We start from the raw sequence: 20,003 nt of genomic DNA, 5'->3' as shown, positions 1-20,003 counted from the left end.
ACAACCCCCATGTGAAGAAAGCAGGTTAGGTCCGTTACTCTCATTTCACAGTTAGGAACACAGACCAAGAAAAAACAATCACAAAGAAACAAGATTCAAATTTTCTGATACCAAATTCAAGCTGGAAATCATACTCCTAGGACCCTCAAAATTGTTACTAGACTTGAAAAGCAAATTCAGTTTACAAATTCATTTTTTTGCTTCTATTGTTCCCATAATAAAATGCTTTCTAGAATGCAGATATTTTTTATATGGTAAAAAAAATTCACTTTTTGACTTGAAAACCTTTTATTTAATTTATACAAATAACTACTAAATACAAAAAGTAGATTAAAACAAAATAGTTATTTTTTTCTGGCAGAGTTTAAATGCACATAATGGATAATTCCGAAGAAAATGCATTTTCCCCACAGCGTTCAGGACTAAAATTCTACTGAAATCTTTGCTTCTAAATCAGTAATATATTCGGTGGTGTCACATGGGTAATGGCTAAATACATTTCTGCATATGAACTGAAAAAAGTTACAGTCTACACACATACAAATGTGAAGCACTTAAAATGTGAATTTAACTGATAATAAAAGAAAATGTCCATTTCAGAGTATAGTGTTAAAAACATTTCAGTAATAAAATCATAAGACCACATAAAAATAAGCTTTAACATATGCACGGAGCAGTTTTGTAAAAACTGCTGAGTGCACAAGTAATAAATAATTTGCAAAGTTGTGTATAAACAATTCCTAATGTTCAGCATCATTGTAAACATCCGCACATGTGTAAAATGCAGCAAAGTCTGACATTACATTTTGTTTTGCCAAATTGAATTCCTATTATCCAAAGACAGACCAGTGGAGTACGCAGCCAACGTTTTGGCAAGTTGGGTCTTTAAAATTAAGAGTAACAGTGCAAGTAAGGAATGCAAAGAATTCCTAGTGCAATAAAGAAGAGAAGCACAGGCAATATTGCTGATAAAAATTCACCACCTCCGTGAGTTTCCCATGGGGAGAGTCTAGGAGACTTGTGAAGGATCTGCAAAGCCACTGTCTTAATGCCCAGATCTCTTTTAGGATTTCTCTGTGTTCCTCCAGTTCCCCTACCTTTGCAACAGCGTCTGTCCCACATTAGTCTCTGTAGTGTGAACAGTTTGTGAAATGCCCAGTTCACGGTCATTGAGCGAGGTTAGGGTGGTTTTGGTGTCTCCCCCGCACGCGGCTGGGTAGAATGTCTGCCTTGTCAAAGCAGCCACTTGCGGAGGGAGACAGATGGATTCTGTTCTGACGGCCGGTCAGGCCAGCATTAGGTCCCAGCTGGACAATGACAACGACAAATCTTCCTTTTTGACACCGTGAAAATGTCAACAGTCCGTTTTCAATTTGTCTAGGGAATTATCAATTTTGGTCAAAGTCTTTTTGATCCGCAGAGCTGTGAGTCTCGCGGATGGGTTCTGATACCAGCATTCCTTCATCAGCTTGGCCAGAGAGGTTAATGTCTGAGGAGAAAGAAACAAACACCACAGTTAAAACAGTGGCTCTTCGGTGGCCCCAGAAACCGGGTGGATGTTAAGCGATGTTCCCCCCACCTTCTTTAAACAAATAATCAAGGCCGTGACTGCTGGATAAGGAGCCCCTCTTCAGTTTCATGAACCCTGGCCTCTGGACTCCTCCTTTCAACCAGCTGATTTTGAGGTAAATTACATGGGATGGGCTGCACCCCCTGATGTTTTATGTTTGCTAAAAGAGATCATGCTACCCCTGAGTTAATAATGAAATCTGCAGATGGAGTCATCTCTCCATGTTTCAGATTTGCTGCTCCCAACGGGAAGCAGTAAGAATCTTGAGCCAAACAGCTTCTGTTTGGAGTTTCAGATATGCAGTGATGGAAAAGAGGTTCATCTCTTGTTTTACTTGTGAAACTGCAGTTCTAGGGCTAGTGGCATAGTAATGAGTCTCCTAACTACTGGAGTTAGTCAATAGTTGAAATTCTTGTGAATATTATCATTTATTAGCAAGATCAATCAGAATGCTCTTTCAGCAACGAGACCGTTTTGTGAACCTACTCAGTTAGGTCTAAGGCCCTTCTACATAAAATAGAGAAAGCAATAGATAAGGCAAATCATTCAGGAGTTATGTTATTTGCTTGCTCTGGACTTTCACCTAGTAAAAAGGTGAAGATAGTTTTAGAACTAAGAAACTGACACTCTTACCGGGTCTGAGAACCATCTATTGGGTATGTTTGGCCTCTGTTGATCCACACAGACCACCTTTCTCATATCTTCAAAACTTGGGTCATTGGGAACCACATCATAAAATGGTGGCTTGTAATCCTCCACAATACCTGCACACATGGACAAGAATTGTGTTGGTTAGCAAGAGAGCAGAAGTTTCCCCTAGGATTTTACTGATCGGTGCCACAGATTATAATGTGATAGGAAAAAGTACTGGACATCTTCTCTTCATGGTGATTCTGAAAGCTACAGAACAAGTGGAGAACAAGGTAATAAGTAATTATTCTTCCTCCAAATCTGTCTAGGAATTCTGTTGGAAGAAAATGTGGCTACTACTCATGTAATTACAATGTTGATAAAATGCTCCAAGAGTGTATATAAACAACTCTAAGATACGCAAAATGTAACAGAGGACAAAATTCCTCTGGTGATCAAAAAGAGACAACATTCTGGTACAAGATGGCGATATAGGAAGACCCTGCCTCATCTCCATGGACACCCCAAATACACCTATTTATAAAGCAATTCCTCCTGAAGAACTGAGTGCTGAATGAAAAGCTTCTGTACAACAAAAGACCACAGAGTATGGCCAAAGAGATGGAGACAAGGCAATGAAAGGAACCCCACCCCCAACACTGTTGAACTACTGTGGGTAGAGATAGTACCGAGGGACCACGAACAGGTTGGTCTCCTCGGGGTACAGAAAAAAAATGCCAAAGTTTAAAAGATCAACTAGAATATAAAAGATCTAGCCCTACAACTCCAACAAATGCCAGGGGATCTGCTGGAACTCTCTCTCAGTCAGGGGCTGGTGTGAACACCACTCCTTAAGTGCCCCCCAACCTTGATAGTGCAGACAGGAGTGGGGTCTTGGCACCATTGTCAGGCTACAGCCTCAGTGAGCCCCAGGCTCATAGCCTACACCAGTCCCAGCCATCCCAACCAAGGCAACCACACACTGAGACACCCCTGGTCAGCGCTTACTATGGCTCCAGCCCTCTGGCTAAATTACCCAGGTACACTCCAAATCCACACCACTTAGGCTCCAGACAACTTACGAGTACCACCAGTACACAAGACCCTGGAGCCCCAAGCCTCTATACCTGTTTAAGCGCAAGCTAACCTAACAGGGTGCCCTCTTCATGTAGCACAACACTTTAACTCCACTTACCTTGCCAGGATTCCCTCTGTAGGAGTACCCTGGAATAACCTGGCTTGCAGCCACTTCAGCTGTCCTGCAAGGATGCCCTCCATGCAGAGAACCCTAGGAACCCACAGCTGGCATCCTCTGACAGGAGAGCCCCAAGACTTCTGACCAATTCAGCTCTGGTCATCCCATCAAGGCAGCCCCAGCACAGATCAGACACAGCTCTGGACAGCCAACCAAAGTAACTAGAGACAGTCTCACAGGGGAGGACCATAAAATAGACCATCCCTTCAAGTTTAGCTGTTCTCCCTAATTCATAGAAACACTGAAAGCCAAGCAAAATGAAGAGACAGAGGAAGATGCTCCAAAAGAAAGTACAAGAATATACCTCAGAGAAAGAAGTAAACGGAATGGAATTAAGCGATCTACCTCGTAACGTGTTCAAAGGGATGGCCATAAAGTTGCTACTGAACTGGAGAGAAAAATGGATAAACTCAAGAAGAATTTCAACAAAGAAACAACCAGTCAGAGTTGAAGACACAATACCTGAAATGAAATCTATACTAGAGGGAATCAACAGTAAATTGGAGAATGCAGAATGGTCAATTATCTTTTGGAAAGCAGCCAAGCTGAAAAGGAAAAAGGAAAAAAAAATAAGGATAAGTTAAGAGATCTCTTAATATCACAAAACATCTGCATTATATGGGTCCCAGAAGGAAAACAAAAATGGGGCAGAAAACTTATTTGAAGAAATAATAGCTGAAAACTTTCCTAATCTGGGGAAAACAGATTTCTAGGTCCAGAAGCACCAAAAGTCCTGAACAAGATGGAAACCAAGGAATTCCATACCATGACACATGATAAGTAAAATGTCAAAGAATAAAGATAAGGACAGAAGCAAATAGTTACATAAAAAGGGAAATGCCATAAGGCTATCAGCTGACTATTCAGAAATTTTGCAGACCAGAAAGGAGTGGCAAGATATACTCAAAGTGCTAAAAGGAAAAAACGTCTAAAGTCAAGAATGGCTCTCCTTAAATTCTAAATAACCTTGCTGGGAAAGAGTTCCCAGACAAAAGTAAAGCTCATCACTACTAAACAGACTTTATAAGAAATTGTAACAGGACTTCTTTAGGTGGAAAAGAAAAAAAAAATAGAAGAAAATTATGAAACTAGATGATTATTATAAACATGCCATATATAAATCTCATGGTAAATACAAAACATAAACCTATAATAGTACACAAGAAATACAAAGCCAAGCATTGCTAAAGAAAGAGATCAAGAAAAGACGAATAACAAAAACAACCAGAAAGCAATGAACAAAATGACATGGGTACACACCTATCAGCAAATACTTTTATTTTATTTTTATTTAAATTCAAGTTAGTTAGCATACAGGGTAGTAAAGGTTTCAGGAGTATAACCCAGTGATTCATCATGTCCACAGAACACCCAATGCTTATCCCAACAAGTGCCCTCCTTAATGTCCACCACCCATTTAGCCCATTCTCCCACCCACCTCCTCTACAGCAACCTTCAGTTTATTCCCTGTTATTTAAGAGTCTCTTACGGTTTGCCTTACTCTGTTTTTATCTTATTTTTCCTTCACTTCCCCTATGTTCATCTGTTATGTTTCTTAAATTCCACATGAGTGAAGTCATATATTTGTCTTCCTCTGACTTATTTTACTTAGCATAATATCCTCTGATTCCATCCACATTGTTGGTAAGGGCAAGATTTCATTTTTTTTTTTTTATTGCTGAGTAATATTGTGTGTGTGTGTGTGTGTGTGTGTGTACAGATGACCTCTTTATTCATCAGCTGATGGACATTTGGGCTCTTTCCATAATTTGGTTATTGTTGATAGCACTGCTATAAACATTGGGGTGCATGTGCCCCTTTGAATCAGCATTTTTGTATCCTTAGGATAAGTTCCTAATAGTACAATTGCTGGATTATACGACAGTTCTATTTTTAATTACTTTGAGGAACCTCCACACCATTCTCCAGAGTGGCTGCACCAGTTTGCATTCCCACCAACGGTGCAAAAGAGTTTTTTTCTCCACATCCTCGCCAAACTCTCTTGTCTCCTGAGTTGTTAATTTTAGCCATACCGACAGGTATGAGGTGGTGTCTCATTGTGGTTTTGATTTGTATTTCTCTGATGATGAGTAATGCTGCGTATTTTCATTTTTGTTAGCCATCTGGATGTCTTCTTTGGAAAAATGTCTATTCATGTCTTCTGCCCATTTTGTCACTGGATTATTTGTTTATTGGGTGTTGAGTTTGTTCTTTATAGATTTTGGATACTAATGCTTTATCCAATATGTCATTTGCAATTGTCTGCTCCTATTACCTTGGTTGTCTTTTAGTTTTGTTGATTATTTCCTTTGCTGTGAAGAAGATTTTTATCTTAATGAGATCCCAATTATTCATTTTGCTTTTGATTCCCTAGCCTCCAGAGACATGTCTAGTAAGAAGCTGCTATAGCCGAGGTCAAAGAGGTTGCTGCCTGTTTTCTCCTACGGGATTTTGATGGTTTCCTGTCTCCTATTTAGGTCTTTGATCCATTTTGAATTTTTTTATGTGTATGGTATAAGAAATTCCAGTTTCATTCTGCATGTCACTGTCCAGATTTCCCATGACCATTTGATGAAGAGACTGTCTTTTTTTTCATTGTATATTCTTTCCTGCTTTGTCAAAGATTACTTGGCCATACATTTGTGGGTCCTTTTCTGGGTTCTCCATTCTGTTCAATTGATCTATGTGTGTGTTTTTGTGCCGGTACCATACTGTCTTTATGAGTACAGCTTTGCAATATAGCTTGAAGTCTGGAATTGTGATGCCTCCAGCTTTGGTTTTCTTTTTCAAAATTACTTTGGCCTTTTTCAAAATTACATGGTCTTTTCTGGTTCCATACAAATGTTAGAATTGTTGGTTCTAGCTCTGTGAAGAAACACTATTGTTATTTAATAGGGATTGCATTGAATGTGCAAACTGCTTTGGGCAGTATCAACATTTTTAGCAATATTTGTTCTTCCAACCCATGAGTATGGAATGTTTTTCCATTTCTTTGTGTCTTCTCCAATTTATTTCATAAGCTTTTTACAGTTTTCAGCATATAGGTCTTTTACCTCTTTGGTTAGGTTTATTCCTAGGTATCTTATGGTTCTTGGTGCATTTGTAAATGGGATTCATTCCTTGATTTCTCTTTCTGCTGCTTCATTATTGGTGTATAGAAATGCAACCAATTTCTGTATATTGATTTTATATCCTACAACTTTGGAGAATTCATATCCATTCTAGCAGTTTTTGGGTGGAGTCTTTCAGGTTTTCCATACAGAGTATTGTGTCATTTGCAAAGAGTGAAAGTTTGACTTGTTTGCCAATTTGGATGCCCTTTTGTTGTTGTTGTTGTCTGATTGCTGAGGCTAGGACTTCTAGTACTATGTTGAACAACAGTGGTGAGAGTGGATATCCTTGTCATGTTCCTGACATTAGGGGGAAAGCTCTGTTTTTCCCCATTGAGGATGATATTACCTGTGGGTCTTTAGTATATGGCCTTTATGGTGTTGATGTATGTTTCTTCTAAATCTACTTTGTTGAGGATTTTTATCATAAATGGAAGCCATACTTTGTCAAATGCTTTTTCTGCATCTATTGAAATGATCATAAGAGTCTTATGCATTCTTTTATTAATGTGGTGTATCACGTTGATTGATTTGCGAATACTGAACCAGCCCTGCAGCTCAGGAATAAATTTCATTTGATCATAGTGAATAATTCTTTTAATGTACTGTTGAATTTGATGTGCTAGGATCCTGTTGAGAACTTTTTCATCTAGTTTCATCAGGGATATTGGCCTGTAATTCTGCATTTTAGTGAGGTCTTTGGTTTTGGAATCAAGGTAATGCTTCACAGAATGAGTTTGGAGGCTTTTCTTCCATTTCTATTTTTTTGGAACAGCTTGAGAAGAATAGGTATTAACTCTGCTTTAAATGTCTGGTAGAATTCCCCCTGGGAAGCCATCTGGCCCAAGACTCTTGTTTGTTGGGAGATTTTTGATAACTGATTCAGTTTCTTTGCTGCTTATGGGTCTGTTCAAATTTCTATTTCTTCCTGTTTGAATTTTGGTAGTGTGCGAATTTCTAGGAATTTGCCCATTTCTTCCAGATTGCCCAGTTTGTTGGCATATAATTTTTCATAGTATTCTTTTATAATTGTTTGTATTTCTGTAGTGTTGGTTGTGATCTGTCCTCTTCCATTCATATCTATTTGGAACCTCTTTTGCTTTTTTGAGAAGTCTGGTGAGAGCTTTATCAATTTTGTTTATTCTTTCAAAGAACCACCATTTAGTTTCACTGATGTGCTCTACTGGGTTTTTGTTTGATTCTATATCATTTACTTCTGTAATCTTTATAATTTCCCTTCTTCTGCTGGCTTTCAGCTTTATTTGCTACTCCTTTTCTAGCTCCTTTACGTGTAAGGCTAGCTTGTGTATCTGGGACCCTTTTTGCTTCTTGAGATAGGCCTGAAATTGCTTTCCTATTAGGGCTGCCTTTACTGCATCCCAACGGGTTTGGACTGTCATGTTTTCTTTTTGACTTACTTCCATATATTTTTAATTTCTTTAATTTCCTGGTTTTTGAATTCATTCTTTAGTAGGATGTTCTTTAACTTCGATGTATTTTAGGGCTTTCCAAATTTTTTCTTGTGGCTGATTTCAAGTTTTATAGCATTGTGTTCTGAAATATGCATCATGTTCTGAAAATATGCATGGTCTGATCTCAATCATACCTCAACCCCCTGTTGAAGGCTGATTTGTGACCCCGTTTGTAATGTATTCTGAAGAATAGTCTATGTGCACTTGAGAAGAATGTGTATTCTGCTTTAGGATGAAATGTTATGAATGTATCTGTTATCTGGTTCAGTACCCTTCAAAGCCAATTGCTTCCTTGTTAATTTTCTGCTTAGATGATGTGTCCATTGTTGTAAGTGGGATATTAAAGTCTCCCACTATTGTATTAAATGAGTTTGTTATTGATTTATATATTTGAGTGCTTTCAAATTGAGGGCATATTTATAATTGTTAGATCTTCTTGATGGATATACACTTAATGATGATATAATGCCCTTCTTCATCTCTTGTTAGTCTTTGTTTTAAAGTCCAGTTTGTCTGATAAAAGTATGGCTACTCCAGCTTTCTTTTAAAATCTAGTAGCAGGATAGATGGTTCTCCATCACCTCACTTTCGATCTGCAGGTGTCTTTAGGTGTAAAATGAGTCTCTTGTATATAGCATATAGATGAATTTTTTAAAATCCATTCTGATACGTATGTCTTTTCATTGAAGCATTTAGTCCATCTACATTCAGAGTGATTACTGAAAGATATGGATTTAATGCCATTTTGTTACTTGTAGAGTTGGTGTTTCTAGTGATGTTCTCTGGTCCTTTCTAGTCTTTGTTGCTATGGTCTTTCTTTTCCCCTCCACTCCAAGTCCCTCTTAAATTTCTTGCAGTGCTGGTTTAGTGGTCACAGATTCCTTTAGTTTTTATTTGGGGAAATTCTATCTCTCCTTCTATTCTGAATAACAGCCTTGCTGGATAAAGAATTCTTGGCTGCGTATTTTTCGCATTTGGTACATTAAGTATTTCCTGCCACTCCCTTCTGGCCTGCCAAGTTTCAGTGGACTGGTCTGTTACTACCCTTATGTGTTTACCCTTGTAGGTTAAGGCCCATTTGTCCCTAGCTGCTTTCAGAATTCTCTTTGTATTTTGCAATTTTTCACTATATGTCATGGTGTTGACCTGTTTTTGTTAATCTTGAAGGGAGTACTCTATGCCTCTTGGACTTGGATACCTGTTTGCTTCCTCAGATTAGGAAAGTTCTCAGCTATCATTTGTTCAAATAACCCTTTTTCCCCTTCTTCCTGCTTTTCTTCTGGGACTCCTATTATGTTGATATTGTTTCATTTTATGGAATCACTAAGTCTCTCCTTGTAATCTAATAATTTCCTTTCCCTCTTTTTTACAGCTTCATTATTTTCCATAATTTTTTCTTCTGTATCACCTATTTTCTCTTCTACTTCTTCAATCTTCATTAGGACTGTATCTAGTCAGTATTGCATCTCAGTTATAGCATTTTTTAAAATCTCAATCTGACTAGATTTTAGGTCTTTGACCTGTGCAGTTAGGGTTTCTCTGGTGTCTTCTGTGCTTTTTTCAAGCTTAGCTAGTAGTCTAATGACTGTTGTTCTAAACTCTTGTCCAGATATGTTGCTTATATCTGTTTTGAGCAAGTCCCTGGTTGCGATTGCTTCTTGACCTTTCTTTTGGGGAAACCTTCTTCATCTTGTCATTTTGGCTAAGTTTCTGTCTTTTGCATGTTTTAAAAACTTGTTATATGTTTCCTGCACCTGAGAGTACTGCATTAAAAGGGATCATACACTGTCCTGGGCCTGGCACTTGAAGTGTTTCTGGTGTGTGTGGTGTATACTCTATTACTGTATTTTGGCTGCTCATTCCCACTGATCAGTCCTCCGCAGAGCTCCTCCTTGCTTGCAGTGGGGAGTGTTTGGCCTTTTAACTAGGTGTGCTTTGATTTTGTTGTTGTTGAAATAAGCCTGGAAAAAGGCTGGGGGAAGCCTGATCCCCCCCAAAAAAGAAAAAGGGAACAAAAAAAACCAACCAGAGAATCGAAAAGTTATAGGGCTAATTCCAAAAAGAAAGGAAAAAGAAGGAAAGAAAAAAAGAGAAAGAATTAAAAAGAGAATCCAAAAGAGAGAAAAGGAAATGAAAAAAAAAAAAACAAAAAAAAAAACAAAAAAAAAACAAACTATGAGCCTGATTCTGAAAGAAAAAATAGGGCCAGGCTTAATTTTTCTTTTTTCTATTTCCACCAGAACTACAGGTATTGTTTTGTTTTGAAGTGCTCGATTTTCAGTACACTTGGTGCATGCAGGGTGCTGGCTGTCCTGATCTTCTGGAGGAGAGGCCTTCTGTTTTGGCTCAGTCTTGGCCCAGTAAATAAGCAGTTGCCAGACACAGGGGGTGGGGTTTGGTGTAAGCAGGTCCTGCCTCCATTAGGAGCCATACGGTGTTGCTCTCTTAAGTCCCACTGTGTTGCGGGGAAAAATGGAGTCACCCCAATCTCATGTTCCCAGACTGTTCAGGCAGCCCTCACAGAATAGGTAGGCCAGTCAGCTCACCCTGTGCCATAAGTTCACTGCTAGGATCAAAACCCAAAGCCTTAAAGGACCCAGCACCTCACGGATCCAACCCTCTCCTCTGAAGTAGAGCCTCTCCACAGTGTCTGAAGGCCTGTCCCTGAAAAACCATCCCACACCAGCACAGTGCATGGAATCTGTGGTGTAGCACAACTAAACGCAGCAAAGTTTATATTCCCTCTGGGTGCACCTCTGTCTCCTGCTGATGAAAGGCTTTTGGCTGGTGCCTGCAGTGTCTTTTGTCCTTGGGGAGGCAATATACCCTCTTCCAAAAGTACTCCAGGAAGGGTAATGTTCTCTCCCAATGAACCCAGGAGATCCCTACACCATGCTATGCACTGAGGGGCCAATTCCCTTATCCCCAGGAGCACGTGCCACAGCTCCATTCTGGAGAAAGTCATGCACCACCAGAACCTCAGAGTTTGAGCTCCAAATGCTGCTAGCAAAAAAAAAAAAATGAAAACAAAACAAAAACAAAAAACCTGTGTTACTCAGTACTTCTTGCTCCCCAGTCTATGATCCAGAGATGTTTTCCTCTTGTGCAAACTCTGCTACACTTTATCAACTCCTCTTTCTCTCCCCCTCTGCAGCACTGCTGTTTTTCTCTCAATTCACTTCCATGTACCTCACACCTGCCACGCTATCTCTCTCCCACTGTGGAGATCCTTCTGCCACTCTACAGATCAATTTCCTGGGTGCTCCAAGGATCTGACCTCAATATAGCTGTGTTTGAGGAATGAGGAAAGCCCAGGTCCCCCTACTTTTCTGCCATCTTAACTCATCCCCTCTCAGCAATTACTTCAAATGTAAATGGTCTAACTATCCCAATCAAAAGATATGGATCAAAAAAGCAAGTCCGATCTATATGCTGCCTACAAGAGACTCACTTTTGACCTAAAGACACAGACCAAATGTGAAGGGCTGGGCTGGAAAGAGAGATTCCATGCAAACGAAAGCCAAAAAATTTTTTTAAAAAGTGCCTGGGAAGTAATACTTCTATCAGACAAAATAGATTTTAAAACAAAGACTGTAACAACAAAGAAGAGCATTGTATAATGACAGAAGGATCAATCCAACAAGAGTTAACAATTGTTGGGGCACTTGGGTGGCCTGGTGGGGCTTGGTTGAGCATCTGACTTCAGCTTAGGTCGTGAGCCCCCCTGGTTTGTGAGTTTGAGCCCCCGGTCAGGCTCTGTGCTAACAGCTCGGAGCCTGGAAACTGCTCTGGATTCTGTCTCCCTCTCTCTCTGCCCCACTCACACTCTGTATCTCAATCTCTCTCAATGTGGAAAAAAAAAAAAAAAGTAACAATTGTAAATGTAGATGTACCCAATACTGGAGCATCTAATGCAAATATTAACAGACATAAGGGAGAAATTGACAGTAATACCCTAATAGTACAGGATTTAATACCCCACTTACATCAATGGATGGATAGATATTCCAGGCAGAAAATCAACAAGGAAACAGTGGTTCTGAATGATGTATTAGACAAAATTTACTTAACAGGTATAGAATATTCCATCCAAACACAACAGAGTACACATTCTTTTCAAGCACACATGGAACATTCTCTAGGGAAGATCACATTTCAGCCCAAAAGTCTCAATACATTTAGGTAGATTGAAATCATACCAAGATTCTTTTCTGAATAGAAACACAAAATCACAAAAAAACAAAAACTGTGGAAAAACAAAACAGGTGGAGCCTGAACATACTACTAATGAATGAACAGACCAACAAAGAAATCAAAAGGAAATACAAAAACACGTGGAGGCAAATAAAAATGAAAGCACAATGGTCCCAAATCTTTGGGACACTGCAAAAGCAGTTATAAGAAGGAAGTATATGGCAATACAGGCCTAACTCAAGAAACCAGAAAAGAATTAACCCAAAGTTAGTAAAAGGAAGGAAACAGTGACAATTAGAGAAGACCTAGAAAATAAAAGATCAATGAAACCAAGAGCTGTTTCTATGAAATATCAAGGAAATTAATAACCCTTTACCCAGACTCATCAAGCAAAAGAGAGGACCAAAATAAATAAGTGAAAGAAATAAAAACAGATCACAGAAATACAAAGGATCAAAGAGATTACTGTGAAAAATTATGTGCCAACAAACTGGACAACTTAGAAGAAATTTAAGTCCTAGAAACCTACAATCTTCCAAGACTGAAACAAATAGGAACCAAACAGACCAATTACTAGTATTGAAACTGAATCACTACAGATTCCCAAAAAACAAAAGTCCAAGACCAGACAGATTCACCAGTGAATGCTACCATTCATTCAAAGAGTTAATATCTTCTCCTCAAGCTATTCACCCCAAAAATAAATAAGAGGAGGGAAGCTTCTAAATACATTCTACGAAGCCAGCATTACCTTGATACCAAAACCAGTCAAACAAAAACAAAAAAAACTATAGGCCAACATCCCTGATAAAAATAGATGAAAAATCCTGAAAATATTAACTGCTTTCAAAGATACATTAAAAGGATCATTCACCACAATCAAGTTGAACTTATTTCAGGGATGCAATGATGGTTAAATATTCATAACCAAAGTCATACACCACAATAGCAAAAGATGAAAATCAAATAATCATCTCAATAGATGCAGAAAAAGCACTTGACAAAATTCAACATCTGTTCATTATAAAAACTCTCAAAAAGGTTTTTTTAGATTTTTTTTGTTTGTTTTTTAGGTTTAGAGGGATTGTACCACAACATAATATAGGCTACATATTACAAACTCAGAATTAAGGGAAAAGCTTTTTTTTAAGATCAGGAATGAGACAAAGATGTTCACTCTTACCACCTTTATTCAAAATACTAGAAGTACCAAAAAAAAAAAAAAAGGCAAACAAATTGGTAAGAAAAAAAAATAAAACTCACTATTTGCTGTTGACCTACTACACACAGAAAATCCCAAGGACTCCATAGAAAACCCTAAAGACTCCTTCAAAAAAGCTATTAGAATGGACAAATGAATTCAGTAAAGTTGCAAGATACAAAACTCATTTACAGAAATCTGTTGCACTTCTATACACTAATAACAAAGAGGCAGAAAAAGAAAACAATTCCATTTCCAGTTCCACCAAAAAGAATAAAATACCAAGAATAAACTTAACCAAGAAGGTGAAAGACCTGTACTCTAAAAGCTACAAGATTGACGATGACATAAAGAAACCTATCATTCTCGTGGATTGTAAGAATATTATTAAAATGTCCATACTACCCAAAGCAACGTACAGATTCAATACAATCCCCATCAAAATAACAATAGCATTTATCACAGAACTGGAACAAATAGTCCTAAAATATGTATGGAACCAAAAAAGACCAGGAATAGCCACAGCAATCTTAAGAAGAACAAGGCTGGAGGTATCACAATCTTAACTGTCAAGACCTATTACAAAGTTATAGTAATCAAAATAGAATGGTACTGGCACAAAAATAAACATATAGATGGATAGAACCAGACAGCCCAGAGACCAAGCAGACAAGAATATATCATGGGAAAAAGACATTCTCCTCAGTTGTTGGGAAAACTGGACCACTTTCTTTCACTATACACAAAAGTAAAATGAATTAAAGACCTGACTGTAAGACCTGAAACCATAAAACTCCCTAATCTCTTGGACATCAGCCTTAGCAACATTTTCCTGGATAGGTTTCCTCAGGCTATAAAAATGAAAGGAAAAATTATTGGGACTACATAAAATATTTTGCACAGAGAAGGAGACCATCAACAAAAGACAACCCAGTGAATGGGAGAAGACATTTACAAATGATATATATAGTAGGGGTTAATGTCTAAAATATATAAAGAACTTAGCCAACACCAAAACTAACAACAACCCAATTAAAAATGGGCAGAGGACTTCAACTGACATGTTTCCAAAGACATCCAGATACCTAACACACATGAAACGATGCACAACATCACTAATCATCAGTGAAATGAAAATCAAAACTACAGTTAGATAGCACCTGACACGTGTCAGAAGGGCTAGGATCAATAACAAATATTGGCAAGGATGTGGAGAAAAAGGAACCCTTGTGCACTGTTGCTGGGAATTTGTTGGTGCAACCACTGTGGAAAACAGTAGGGAGGTTACCCCCAAAATGAAAAAGATGTCATATGATCCAGTAATTCCACAATTGGGTATTTACCCCAAGAAAATGAAAACACTAATTCAAAAAGATATACGCACCCCTATGTTTATTGCAGCATTATCTAGAATAGCCAAGATACAGAAGCAACCTGTGCCCCTCAATAGATGAATGGATAAAGATGTATTATACACACCTCTCCCAGCCCTTCTCTCTGGAAGACTACTAAGCCATAAAAAAAAGAATGAGATCTTGCTATGTGGAAAAAGAGAACGAACAAAAAGCAGAAACAGACCTGTAAACACAGAACTGGTGGCTGTAGCAGGAAAATAGTTGGGAAAGTGGACATAAAGGGATGAAGGCGAGTGGGAGGCACAAGCTTCTAGTTAATGGAATGAATGTCAGGGAGGATGAGTGGTGCTGTATGGTGACAGAAGGTAGCTACACTGTGGTGAGCATGAAATAATGAAGAAAGTTGTGAAACCCACTATGGTGTAACCCTAAAACTAAAGTAACATTGTCCACTATACTTGAATTAAAAAAAAAAAAAGAGAGACAAGGCCTCTGAAAAAAGGTACATGAATCTAGTGGTTTCAGACCACAAATAGAAATACGTAGCTAATCCACGACCATCAAGATATTCCTGTTGGTTATGAGATGCTTAGGGGGGAAATCACTGCTATGAAATAATTCCCCCCATTGGAAGAATGCAAACAATATGAAATATTCATTTCCTCATTCACTCTATGGTCAATGAGCAACCTCAAACTGCCAGACACAGTTGGGTGCTTGATGGCTCTATTATTTACTCTCAGTCATTTGGAAAGACAGAAGAATGACAAAAAGATGAACTCTCCCCTTCCCTAAACCAGTATGGAAGTGGTTCATTTCAGCTTACCTTCTACCCCGGCATGGCTTCCAATGCCTTAGAAGCCCTTTTTCCCAGAAAAACTACTCTTCTTTGTGAAAGAAATTGATGTAATTTTACAAATAGAGAAATTTAAAACTTCATCACTTAGAATTAGAAAATGGATTCTTCCCTTTAAAGAGAAGAAACCAAGGAAATCATTTTTCTTGCACCATCAAAGGCTTTGACAATGAGGACAGGGGACTACTTGGTCTATTGCCCTCCTCCTCTCTCCATGTCACTTTCTTCTGTTCCTAAATACCTAACAGGTTGTTTGAGAAAAAGAAAAACTGAATTATAACTTTGCTCACAGTGTTCTAATTCCTACAAGCCACCTGAAAATCTTCAATCTCCTTTTCACTGCTCAGAGAAATTAAGTGCAAGAATCCATTTCACAAACCCTATAAAAATATACACTGTTGATGAACAAGGTTAGCCATGATAATAGGAATATGTTAAAGAAATCATATGGATTTTCTTAAACTTCACAGATTTGACTAAGTTAATTTATACCATATTCCATGTTTTCAGTAATGTAAAAATAAATTTCTGGGTGAGATCGCTTAAATCTAGGTAAGTTATCCACATTGCACAATTGCATTTGTAAACTATATTATTCAATGGATTAAAGCTTTTCAAGGCAAAACATAAACCACCACTTTCAGAGGATTTGTGACAGCCCATCTCAAAGGCCTTACCTCCCCCTCTTGGGAAGATCCCATGAAGCTTTCAAACAAAACTATTTTCTTCTAGTACTAAGACATATCATACAACTGGACATGTAAGGTCATTTATACTTTTTTTAGGGGCCACATGAATTTATAGGCCATAGTAAGAGATGGGTCCTTTACTGGTCTGTCCACTTCTCTGAAGGAGAATACAGTTAGCCTACTTCATTATTTTTTTTTTTAACATTTATTTATTTTCAAAAGACTGAGACTGAGTGGGGGAGGGCCAGACAGGGAGACAAACAAACAATCCAAAGCAGGCTCATTCTATTTTTTTTTTTTTTTTTTTTTTATCTAGCATAATAGTATAACTGTTTGCATTTGCTTAGCCAGCTATTTGGGATAATTTGCCTGGTTAGCTTGGGAAGGGCTAAGTGGACCTTTTCTATAAAGGCAGAAGAAAAAAGCATAGGTGAATTTTTTAAACACGGGATCTACTGATCCCAAACAACAAACTTCACTATGCAAAGCTGAAGTGTTCCCTCCTGTTTATATTCCCCATACTTTAATCTCATTAACTGTCCCATGTTTTAACAAAAAGAATCAAATTTAAAAAGATCATTTAATTGATTATGCCTGGGATTTAGTCACACCTCTCTTTCTTCAACCACTGGTCAACTGTGGATGGTTTCTCCATCTCATTGTGGAGAAGCATGACCAGTGCCAAATAAATCCGGGATTAAACTCTGGCAGTCACGTGGAACTCCTCTGGTCAAAGAAAGCAACCATTTCAATGAATAGAAAGTACATTATGTACCTACCATGTGTAGAACACCATATTAAATGTTGAGGATGATAAAAGTGCAAGACATGCTCTTGACTGTCGAGGAACTCAAAATCTAGTGTAAGATGGGGACAAGCCCTTCTTTCCTTGGATAATGGAAATCTTGTAAAAGCTCAAAGATGTTTTTCACCCACTATCTTTGCCTTTCAGAATATATTTGTACATGCTAGTTCCTAAATTGGCACGCATAGTTTAAGGGATCAAAATGGTTATTGAGTCAGAGGTTGTGCTTGGCACTGGGGATACAAAAATAAAAAAGATGCAGTGCTGGCAATGAGGCCCAGAATAAGGGGAAAGGGAAATACGAGAAATTACAAACTAGCGTTAGCAGTAAGAGCATGGAGAAGATGCAGGGAAATGGTACTCAACCAGTCTTAGAGGAAAAAAAACAGCTGTGTGGCTTCAGTACCAAATGTAACTGAGTGCCATCAGTAGGCTTTCCAAGAGCTAGGGCTCGGGCAGACCTAGAAATATCAGAAATATCAGCAGTTTGCAAGGCAGGGAAGAGGATGGGGATGAGAAACATGGCCTAACAGGGGACACTCATGGTGGGGGGTGGTGGTGGCGATGAAGACAAAGGGTTACAAAGGATCCTACCCATTGCAAAGATGGAGAATTCCCTGTGGCTGAAGTCAGGTGCACATAGTGGTAGGGAGAGCAAGAGGTCAAGGGCAGACTAAAATGATGTGTTGTCAAGGTGGGAAGTTATTTACAAGTGCTCCTCATTTCTGGCAGAAATCTGGGGAGTTGGGCAAAAAAGTGAACTCGTAAGTCCCTTTATAGATAGCACTCGATGAACAAGTGCCAAATTATGAGCCAGCAGAAGACAGCAAGAAAAGTGACTAAAAATGCAAAGTACTTTGAGTGGCACACGAGTGGTGTGCACAACAAAGGGCACAGGAATGCAGGAGAACAGGAGCATGGGAAACAGTAGTCGAGGAAGAATTAACTGAGCCAGGCCCTGCTTTCCTATGAAAGGTGGCTGGCGTGACTCAAAGGGCAAGAAAGAAATCAGAAATTATTCATAACCTACTCCCCCACAACCCTTGGCATATGTATCTGATTTATACGCTAATTTTTTTTTCCCCTGAGCATATGCCTATTTGGAACTTTTCTATTCTGTGGGGCAAATCTATCTTTACCAACCAATATCCCTACCATTCATTTGTTGCACGGTTCTGAGTAAACCCCTTAATTGCCATGCCTTGGTTCCAACACCTTCACACATCACAAAGCTGATACACAGACCAAGAAGAATGTCCTAGACAGTGCTCCAAAAAGCATGAAATGCCACAGTTGCATTTAAACCACCCTCTGGAAAGAAAGCCGCCTTTGTGATCCTCCCCACCAAAGCCTTAGTGTACCATTTTGTTCCCCCTTTGACAGCTGTCTCTGGGACCTACAGGTATCTGTGCTTGGAAGCCTCCCCTGCTAGCCATCCACCATATCCCATCAGCCCCTGCAAAAGCCTTGGGAGAAAAACTGTGGGAAAAGCTCATTATGTCTCCATGGGATCCTGCTCATGGGCCACCACAGTGCTCCTTCACCCATCTGGGTGTCAGCCACACCGCAGTGGCTTGCAGCTTTAGCACCAGGGCACCTTTAGGTTCCCCACGGTGCTTCCTTTTGCCCAGGATACCGATTGTTATCACCATCGAATTTTCTCATTCCCACCTACACGTCTGCCCAGACTAGTACAACTGACTAGCTCCTATTCATCTCACTTATGACTCAGTTCATGCTTTCTATCTTCCAAGAAGACCTTCCCACCTTGCTACCACAATCCCAGAACCCTGGAAAAATTCAGCGTCCTCCCTATACTCAATCACCTCCATGTACACCTCAACCATAGTGGCTTAATCTATTAAAGAAATATTAAAATCATATCTTTTTTTGCTCCACTGCTTCCCAGAGCCTAAAAAAATACCTCGTGTATTATACACACTGCATACATATTACTTGAGTGAATGTTGATTATATATCCGCGGTCCCTTATCCAAAACCTTTGAGGTTAGTTGTGTTTGCAGAATTTGGAATTTTTTACATTTTAAAGATAAGAGGCACACACCATATTTATGTGACACACTAGCAGAGTCGGAGGGATACCCCACACCAAACACATTTCTGTAGTGAAATATATAAGTAGTCCCATTTAATGGGATAAATAAAGGCTATAAATAGACTCCTGTCAATTAAGGTCAAGTCTGCTAAATGAATTCACCCCATAATCCCTAATGGATCTGGCTGTACTCTGAAAAATCTGAAGGTAAGGTGAAGAGACACCGTGGGATATTAGAATCATGTAGATTACGTCACAGTCCTCCTTTCCTTTAGAAGAAAACACTGAGGACCACACAGGAAAACTATTTGTCCAAGTTCACAGGTAATTAATGGCAAAACTAAACTAGCATCCAATGCCCTGTCTATATTCTAGAATTCCTCCTAACAAGCCAACAATGACATAATAAAATATGCTTCTCTGCATTAATCTCCTGTCACAGTATGTTCACTCTCTTCACTGTCCTCCAACTTGTGTAGTCACAACTGAAATCCAGATAACAGGTGAAGAGAACCTAGTCCCTTGCACCTGCATCCACATGGACAGCTCCTGTTAACTCCTACAAAAATTCTGAAATCTTTCAAAGACTAGAACTTTAAAACTGAAGCCATTTTAATAAGAATTAGAATGGTTGGCCTTTGGCTTCTGAGAGAACTATAAGCTAATAATACAGCATTTCCTTCAAGAGTGGCACTTGAGAAAATGGGAAGTGGTTCATGGACAAAACTGATCTTCACAGCCAATAAGTGCTTTCCCTCTAAGATCTGAAATAAGACAAGGATATGCACTCTTGCCTCTTTTACTCAGCAT

General features: G+C 38.9%; 1 protein-coding gene across 1 annotated transcript in view; it reads right to left on the bottom strand.

The window, feature by feature from the left end:
• Positions 1–284: 284 nt before the first annotated feature.
• The window catches only part of ACVR1 (activin A receptor type 1), an 87,343-nt gene continuing 67,624 nt past the window's right edge, over positions 285–20,003 (bottom strand). Inside the window, exons 9-10 of the mRNA XM_047084121.1 lie at positions 2,204–2,334; positions 285–1,489 (exon numbers count right to left, since the gene is read on the bottom strand). Coding sequence (XP_046940077.1) covers positions 1,355–1,489; positions 2,204–2,334 — 266 coding nt within the window. The 3' untranslated portion in view covers positions 285–1,354. The remainder of the gene's footprint in view (positions 1,490–2,203; positions 2,335–20,003) is intronic.

Source organism: Lynx rufus, unplaced genomic scaffold, assembly GCF_022079265.1.
Source record: "Lynx rufus isolate CCGP_SWC_20201006 ecotype Redwood Valley unplaced genomic scaffold, mLynRuf1.p SCAF_2, whole genome shotgun sequence".
Taxonomy (NCBI): Eukaryota; Metazoa; Chordata; class Mammalia; order Carnivora; family Felidae; genus Lynx; species Lynx rufus.
The sequence above is the reverse complement of the archived record's forward strand: the minus strand, read 5'-3'. Positions and strand labels throughout refer to the sequence as shown.